The sequence below is a fragment of the Babylonia areolata genome, chromosome 27 (assembly GCF_041734735.1).
Source record: "Babylonia areolata isolate BAREFJ2019XMU chromosome 27, ASM4173473v1, whole genome shotgun sequence".
NCBI lineage: Eukaryota > Metazoa > Mollusca > Gastropoda > Neogastropoda > Buccinidae > Babylonia > Babylonia areolata.
The window spans coordinates 7,589,625-7,599,624 of NC_134902.1; the positions used below are offsets into that span (position 1 = coordinate 7,589,625).

Genomic DNA, 10,000 nt, shown 5'->3' on the forward strand with positions numbered 1-10,000 from the left:
GAGGGGGAGAGAGAGAGGGAGGGGAGGACCCAGAGAGAGGGAGGGAGGGGGAGAGAGAGAGGGAGGGGAGGACCCAGAGAGAGAGAGAGGGAGGGGAGGACCCAGAGAGAGACAGAGGGAGGGGAAGACCAGAGAGAGAGAGAGAGAGAGGAGGAGAGAGAGAGGGGGGAGGAAGAGAGGGAGGGAGGGAGAGAGAGAGAATTCAGAACTCAGAACTCAAAACTTTTTTTAATTCTAGGTTTAAGATTTTGAGCATGGCCCATTCTTCCAATTTGTCCTTGCTAATCTAGAGAGAGAGAGGCGGGAGAGGGAGAAGAGAGAGAGATAGAGAGAGAGGGAGATAGGGAGGGAGGGAAAGAGATAGAGAGAGGGGAGAGAGAGTATGGTGAGAGAGAGGGAGAGAGAGAGAGGGAGGGAGGGAGGGAGAGAGAGGGAGAGAGGGAGAGAGAGGGGGGAGTGAGAGAGGGAGAGAGAGAGGGGGAGAGAGAGAGGGAGAGGAAGATGAGAGAGAGAGGGAGAGAGAGGGTGGGGAAAGAGAGAGACGGAGATGAAAAAGAGAGGGAGGGAGGGAGAGAGAGAGAGAGAGGGGGGGAGAGGGAGAGAGAGAGAGAGGGAAATAGGGAGAGGGAGAGAGAGAGGGGGAGGGAGAGAGAGGGAGATGAGAGAGAGAGAGAGAGAGAATGAGACAGAGAGAGAGAGACAGAGAAACAGTGAGAGAGAGAAGGGGGAGGGAGAGAGTGAACGGTTAAGCATAACCACACACGCACACACAAACTTGTTGATGTTGAATATAAGATATAGACAACTAAATGATGGACTATCATCAGCAAAAAAGCAACAAACATAACTTCAGATCCAAAGCTGCACCCTGTCAAACTGTCTCTAATGCTAGGTCACCAATAAACAAAAAAGCTAGCCCATTAATAAACAAAGAAAACAAAACTAGGCCACACACGTTACCTTGCTTAACACCACGGGTATGAAACAGAAAATCATCTGAGAACTCAGGTCATGATTTTAGTGGGGGGTTTTTGTGCTGTACTTTTTTTTTCACACAACTATAACAATTTCCGATGAATTGAATCGAAAGCTTTTTATTTATTTATTTTTTTATTTTTATTATTATTATTTTTTTTTTAATAGTGAACGGACAGAGAAACAGCGACACAGACACAAACACACACACACACACACACACACACACACACACACAGAGAATGACAGAGACCGAGAGAGAGAGAGCGGGTCGGGGAGGGGGGGGGGGGGGGAGGTGAGGGGGGTGCAGACAGAGAGAGAGGGTGAGAGAACGCAAGAATTTTATTGTATAGGCCATATACCCGTTACAACTTAACGTGCGGACAATGTTTTGTTTGTATTTCTTTTTATCACAACAGATTTCTCTGTGTGAAATTCGGGCTGCTCTCCCCAGGGAGAGCGCGTCGCTACACTACAGCGCCACCCATTTTTTTTTTTGTATTTTTTCCTGCATGCAGTTTTATTTGTTTTTCCTATCGATGTGGATTTTTCTACAGAATTTTGCCAGGAACAACCCTTTCGTTGCCGTGGGTTCTTTTACGTGCGCTAAGTGCATGCTGCACACGGGACCTCGGTTTATCGTCTCATCCGAATGACTAGCGTCCAGACCACCACTCAAGGTCTAGTGGAGGGGGAGAAAATATCGGCGGCTGAACCGTGATTCGAACCAGCGCGCTCTGATTCTCTCGCTACCTAGGCGGACGCGTTACCGCTAGGCCATCACTCCACATGTCAGAGTAAACCGCTGTTATAGTATACTATGAACATAATCAACAATGTAACATAAATCTTTATAAAAAATAAAAATAAAAATAATAATAATAAAAAGTCAAGAAAGGGAAAAAGCATTAACGAGGTCGGTTTGCATAATAAATATATCTACCAATGTCATTGAAGGCAATGCTCATCTTGCATCAAATGCTGAAACCTAGTCATCGACGGATAAAGCGTGTATTTTGTTTTAGAAATATACTTCTGTCGTAAGTCGTTCAATTCTGTACAGTGGAAGAGAGAGAGAGAGAGAGAGAGAGAGAGAGAGAGAGAGAGAGAGAGACAAAGACAAAGACATAGAGACCTAGAAAAGCCCACAGAGACAGAGATAACAGACGGACGGACGAGGATGTTCACAGCAAATCTTCTTCCCATTACCCGTTGTCATTGGAGACCAGACCGCAGGGAGAGAGAGGGAACTTCAAAGAGATACCTTGACACGTTTATCAGCAGGTTGCCAGCACTCTCTCTCACTTACAGATACCGCAGGGGTTGTTTCTTTCTCCCCTTCTCTAACACTAACACACCACACACACACACACACACCACATACACACCACATACATCCCCTCTGCAGCCCCCCCCCCACCCCCGCCCCCGACAACCCCCCGCACTCCCCACACACATATACGTCCATACTCGCATTTACAGTCACGTTCAAATGTTCTCTCGCTCAGAAGTAGGAAACTTCGTGAGTTTTAAGTAAACAAACTATGTGTCTATAAAGAGTTCGTGTTATATATAGAGAGAGTTAGTCGTTTATTCAGTATGGTACGCTATAAAGAGTTCGTCTTTTATTCAGTATGGTAAGCTATAAAGAGTTCGTCTTTTATTCAGTATGGTAAGCTATAAAGAGTTCGTCTTTTATTCAGTATGGTACGCTATAAAGAGTTCGTCTTTTATTCAGTATGGTAAGCTATAAAGAGTTCGTCTTTGATTTAGTATAGTAAACTATGAACAGTTCGTCTTTTATTCAGGTAAGTAAATCATAAAGAGTTCGTCTCTTGTTCAGTATGTAAGTCAGTAAGTTTTAATGATTTGCGTGCATAAAGAGGTAGTTTTTTAAATTTTTTTTTATTCAGTATGTAAGTTAGTCAACTATAAAGAGTTGGTATTCTATTCAATATGCACGGAATTACTATGTTACTATGTGTTGCAGTATCACTCTGTGCCTAGTGCTTTACCATGACCTGAAGAATGTATACGTACATTTCGTTGGCAGATGACCCCTGTGTGAGACAGCCTACAATCACCAAGCGGGAGACAACCCTCCCGGACTCAAAACAACAAACAAGCCCGGACCACCACCTGGCGGGGTGGGATGCGGTGTGTCAGTTCACACAGTCTACACCTTCACAACGAACGGTTTAACAGTTCACAACTGTTGCCCAGTGAACCGTGTGACTGAGGAAAAAAAAAAAGAGATGCGAAAACGTGTTTTCTACAAAAGGCTGACGTTGATCAGAGTTGGGTATGAATGGATATGAAGCGGTTCATCAAGAACTTGTTCATTGACGGGGTCGGAGAAGAGTGTGCCTGAAATATTGAAAACGGAAGCAAAAAGCGACGGTTTTTACTGCCGAAAAATGCCACAAGGATGTTTTTTTTTTTTCATCCACCAGTTTGGTCACTGCGGATTTCTTATTACTTATAGTGTATGTGTTTTGTGAAGGAGTTGCATGGGCGTATGGATGACTACTGACGGTGCTGGAAAACAGAGCGACGTTCACAGAAACCAATGAAAAGCCTTCGGAAAAAGCGGCAACTCTAAACGACCAAGGTTGATCAAAACGCTGTGAAAGCAGCAGTAAGTGATATAGATTTAATATTATCTCCTGATTGGGTGAAGTGGTGAGGTGCGGGGGGGAAATAAGTTTTAAAAGATATACATCACCTTGTGTATGGATCAGCTGGAGAATATAATTCCGGTAATAAAACTTTGAGAAAACAGCAGATGAGCAAAGTTTAAGTTTGTCTCATGCTTTGGTGAAATAAAGCATTCTTGGACTAAGATAATGCTATCAGCTATCGAGTTTGCCTTATGTTTGATAAAACATAGCATCGTTTCTTGTATATATTATACCATCAAATTTGCCTCTTGTATGACAAAATCAATATAAAAAACACATTTGGTTAAGAATATTATCTAAACGAAAACGGAAGCGGTCTGATCGTAGAGTAATAAAGAATTAGATCAGCAGATCTGGCTTTACATACTGTAAACCTAATACCTCACAACTCTAAAAGTCCTTTTTGAAGTTCCAATACTTCATACAGCATGATTTGATAAAGCTCTGATTTGTCCCTTCCTCAGAAACACTGTTAAAAAACTAGCCAGCATCCACTGGACCATGGATTACCCGTTGAGAACAGTCACACTTCTGTTTCTGCTCTTCCACTGCATCAGCTTCTGTCTGTCTCAACCCACAGTCCAGAACTCCTTCTGGCGGAGTCCAGAAGCCTCACTCTGCAACAACAACAACGGCCACCAACCCCACCACGGACAGTATCGCCTTTCAGGTTCTCCAGGAGGCTTCAACGGGCTGCAGCAGTCTGTGGACATGGTGCTCCTGGAGATGCAGCGACAGGCTGTGGACACGGACAGCCTGAGGGAGGAGGTCCGTGACCTCCAGACCCGTCACGAGGACAGCAGGAGGCTCCTGCTGCAGCTGACGGAAAGCGTCAACATCCTTGTCAAGAAACTCGTCAAGACTCCCGCTTGTGAATGTGACAGTGGTGGTGGCGGCGGTGGCGGTGGTGGTGGTGGTGATGGTGATGATGATGAAAGAGGGACAGGGGGACGAAGGGGAGGGGGAGGAGGAGGAGGAGGTGGTGGTGGTGATGTTGTCAGTGGTGGAGGGGACAGTAAAGGCTTCCAACAAGAAGACAACAACGTCAACAACAACCACGTCAAGGTCTTCAACGCCTCCTCCAGACCATCCAGCGACGCCGGGCAAGGAGTCCTGATGGACGAGAAAGGGGCCAGCGTCCTCTCCCCACACCCTGGCTCAGACACACACCCACACCCACACCGCACGGGCCAGACGCCGCAAGACCTGGGAGTCAACCAGACCCGTGCCGAGGTCAGGGGGAGACAAGACGGAGCCCTGTCCGTGGCGCCAGGGACGGTGACGTCAGCACACACAGCAACGTCAGGACCAACGACGACGACCACCACCACCCCGGATCCTATTCTGATGATGTACAACGGGTCTGTGCCCAAAGGTGAGTTGGGTCTTGCCGTTCGAATCTTTTGTTCGTTTTTTTTTTTTTTTTTTTGCATCTCTTTTCTCATCTGATTTCCTTTCGTCCCAGCCACTTCTGTGCTTGCTTTCCTCTCGCTCTCTTCTGTTCTTCTACTTCCTTCCTTCCATTGTTTATTGATTGATTGATGTGGACACCTATATAGCCCCTATCCTCTGTCGGAGACCAAGCTCTAAGCGCTTTACAAACACGGGGTCATTTGCACAACAGGCTGCCTGCCTGGGTAGAGCCGACTGACAGCAGCCACTGGGCGCTCATCATTCGTTTCCTGTGTCATTCAATCAGGTTTCAGGCACGCACTTACACACACTCAGACAGACATGTAACATGTTGCGTGTATGACCTTTTTATATATTTTATTTATTTATTTATTATTATTTTTTAATCCCGCCATATCTTGGCAGCCTTACTCCGTTTTCGGGGGTGTGCATTCTTGTTTCCATAACCCACCAAACGCCGGCATGGATTACAGGATCTGTAACGTGCGTATATGATCTGCTTGCGCCTACATACACGAAGGGGGTTCAGACACTAGCAGGTCTGCACATAATTATGTTGACCTGGGAGACTGGGAAAAAATCTCCGCCTTTTAACCAACCAGGCGCCGTTACCGAGATTCGAACCCCGGACCCTCAGATTGAAAGTCCAACGCTTTAACCACTCGGCCATTGCGCCCGTTTATCAGGGACTGTGACAGAGTCAGTCAGTGGTTGGACGTCTGATCCAGTGTTCACCGGTGATCTGAGTTCGAGACCCCGTTTCGGCATGGTGTTGTGTCCTTGGGAAAAGTCGTTTATTTATCCTTCGGTGATTCTTCCTTTTCTTATTCAGCTCCATATGTCTGGAACAGTTTACCTCACGATCTTCGCCACTCTCCTTCATTTCAATCTTTCAAAACTGGTCTGAAAACACATCTTTTTGAAAACGCCTATCTATAGACCTTCATACCTTCAGTGAAAACCATTCAAACTCTCTCTTTCGTCGTGTGTGTGTGTGTGTGTGTGTGTGTGTGTGTGTGTGTGTGTGTGTGTGTGAGATTATGTAATACGCATAGTCTCTGAATCTGTTTTATATTATTGTGCGCGAAATCATTCTTTTTCTTTCTTTTGTGAGTTATTGCTTGCGCGCGCGCGTGTGTGTGTTTAATGTTTATTGTAAAGCGCTTTGAGCTCTTTTTAAGGGAGGAAAACGCTCAACAAATGTCCATTATCATTATTATTATTATTATTATTATCATTATTATTATTATCTATAGTCTGTTCATCTAAGATGATGATATCAGACTGAAAACAAATGATATTATTATTATTATTTGGATTATTATCATTTCTGTCATGATGATGGTGATTGTTATCATTAATTAGAAATCATCATTTCTGTACATTCGAATGAAAAGGGTGGCGGTTGAGGTGGAGGGGAAGGGGGGGGGTCGAGGGGGAGGGGACCAAGAAAGGAAGAGAGAGAGAGAGAGAGAGAGAGAGAACAGAATGGTGGAAAAGACAGAGTACAAGATGTAAAATGGAGAGGGTGGGTGTCAGTGATTGGAGAAAGAAAAAAACATAATATTGGAAGGGTGTGTGTGAGAGAGGGGGGACGGGAGAAGCGGGATTAGGACAAAAAAATTAATCAGTAATCAAATATTGTATGCACTACTTCTGCAGATTATTAAGAGGTTGATGTGGGATCCTACAATAAACAACCAACTGGACTATTTAACACATAACTAGCTAACTTTCATAAAGAACATTTTGAAATATATAACTTTTTTCCAATCAAATTTAACATGTGAAAGTGGTAACACGTGTTCAGTAATTTCTGGAGACAAAAAATAGTTTCATTTCTAAACGGCGGGTTAAAACGTGCTCTGCCGTTAAACGTCCCTTGCAAATGCATTCAATATTTTCACAATATTTTGTGTATGGGGCATTTAAGTACTTAACTCTGATTTTCCACACTCTGTGCACACAGGGATGGATGGGTACCTGACTTAGGTTTGGGAAGGTTTGAACAGCTGAAGGGAAGGACTGGCCCCCGCCTTCCTATGCCCAGCCCTAGACACAGTAGACTTCACTGCCCTGGAATTCCGAGTGGAGTGATGGCCTAGAGGTAGCGAGTCCGCCTAGGAAAAGAGAGAATCTGAGCGCGCTGGTTCGAATCACGGCATAGTCGCCAGTATTTTCTCCCTCTCCACACTAGACCATGAGTGGTGGTCTGGACGCTAGTCATTCGGATGAGATGATGAACCGAGGTCCAGTGCCCAGCATGCATTTAGCGCACGTGAAAGAACCCACGGCAACAAAAGGGTTGTCCCTGGCAAAATTCTGTCGAAAAATCCACTTGGATAGGAAAAAATAATAAAATTGCAGGCAGAAACAACAACAACAACAACAACAAAAATGGGTAGCGCTCTCAGTGCAGCAACGCGTTCTCCCTGTGGAGAGCAGCCCGAATTTCACACAGAGAAATCTGTTGTGACAAAAAGAGTAATACAATACAATACAACACAATATAATACAATACAATACAACACAACACAATACAACACAATACAATACAACACAACACAATACAATACAACACAACACAACACACACAATACAATACAACACAATACAATACAACACACCACAACACAACACAATATAATACAATACAATACAACACAACACAATACAACACAATACAATACAACACAACGCAATACAACACAATACAATACAACACAACACAACACAATACAATACAACACACCACAACACAACACAATATAATACAATACAATACAACACAACACAATACAACACAATACAATACAACACAATACAACACAACACAATACAACACAACACACACAATACAATACAACACAATACAAGACAATACAACACACCACAACACAACACAATACAGTACAATACAATACAACACAACACAACACACACAATACAACAAAATACAACACAATACAATACAATACAACACAACACAACACAACACACACAATACAACAAAATACAACACAATACAATACAACACAATACAATACAACACAACACACACAATACAATACAATACAATACAACACAATACAACACAATACAATACAACACAATACAACGCAATACAACACAACACAATACAACACAACACACACAATACAATACAACACAATACAAGACAATACAACACACACAATACAATACAACAAAATACAACACAATACAATACAACACAATACAATACAATACAACACAACACAACACAATACAATACAATACAACACACAACAACACAACACAATGCAGTACAATACAATACAACACAACACAACACAACACACACAATACAATACAACAAAATACAACACAATACAATACAACACAATACAATACAACACAACACAACACAACACACACAATACAATACAACAAAATACAACACAACACAATACAATACAACACAATACAATACAACAAAATACAACACAATACAATACAATACAACACAACACAACACACACAATACAATACAACACAATACAATACAACACAATACAACACAACACAACACAACACACACAATACAATACAACACAATACAATACAACACAACACAATACAATACAATACAATACAACAGAACACACACAATACAATACAATACAATACAACACAACACAACACAAAAAATATACAACAAAATACAACACAATGCAATACAACACAATACAACACAATACAATACAAAACAACACAATACAACACAACACAATACAACACAACACAATACAATACAACACAACACAACACAATACAACACAACACAACACAATACAACACAATACAATACAATACAACACAACACAACACAACACAATACAACACAACACAAAACAATAAAACAATACAACACAACACAATACAACACAACACAACACAACACAACACAATGCAACACAACACAATACAATACAACACAATGCAATACAACACAATACACCACAACACAATACAACACAACACAACACAACACAACACAATGCAACACAACACAATACAACATAATGCAATACAACACAATACACCACAACACAATACAACACAACACAATACAATGGCTGTAAAAACCACTTTTTGGACTAAACCTGAACCTGTTTCTTTATCCTTTCTATCCTTTCTTTCCTTTCCTTCCTGTTCCTTTCTTTCTTCCCACCTTTCTTTCTCCCTTTCTTCTTTCTTTCTTTCTTTCCTTCCTGTCTTTCTTTCTTACTTTCCGTCTGATTTGCTGAAGGCAAACGATCGGCCATTGATACTCATTGATCCGCTCGGAGTGGGATAGAGAATTGTATCATCATCATCATCATCATCGTCTCGTCGTCGTCGTCACCGTCACCTTCCTCCTCCTCATCGTCACCGTCACCTTCCTCATCATCATCACCACCACTATAATTTGTATTTGTATTTCTTTTTATCACCACAGATTTCTCTGTGTGAAATTCGGGCTGCTCTCCCCAGGGAGAGCGCGTCGCTACACTACAGCGCCACCCACTTTTTTTTTTCTTTTTTCCATGCATGCAGTTTTATTTGTTTTTCCTATCGAAGTGGATTTTTCTACTGAATTTTGCCAGGAACAACCCTTTTGTTGCCGTGGGTTCTTTTACGTGCGCTAAGTGCATGCTGCACACGGGACCTCGGTTTATCGTCTCATCCGAATGACTAGCGTCCAGACCACCACTCAAGGTCTAGTGGAGGGGGAGAAAATATCGGCGGCTGAGCCGTGATTCGAACCAGCGCGCTCAGATTCTCTCGCTTCCTAGGCGGACGCGTTACCTCTAGGCCATCACTCCACTATTATTATTATTATCATTATTGTTATAGTTATTGTTGTTCATTATTGGTATTGTTATTATCATTATATAATAGTATTATTA

At 42.5% G+C, this 10,000-nt stretch overlaps 1 protein-coding gene across 2 annotated transcripts in view; it reads left to right on the forward strand.

Annotated features, from left to right (window-relative positions):
• Positions 1-10,000, forward strand: part of LOC143301015 (uncharacterized) — a 46,064-nt gene that overhangs the window by 19,643 nt on the left and 16,421 nt on the right. Inside the window, exons 2-3 of one of the 2 annotated variants that reach the window (XM_076615006.1) lie at positions 3,029-3,586; positions 4,121-5,031. In XM_076615006.1, the coding sequence (XP_076471121.1) occupies positions 4,158-5,031 (874 nt within the window). In that variant the 5' untranslated portion in view covers positions 3,029-3,586; positions 4,121-4,157. Of the gene's footprint in view, positions 1-3,028; positions 3,587-3,835; positions 5,032-10,000 lie in introns of those variants that run through there. The other variant, XM_076615007.1, reaches the window with a different exon arrangement.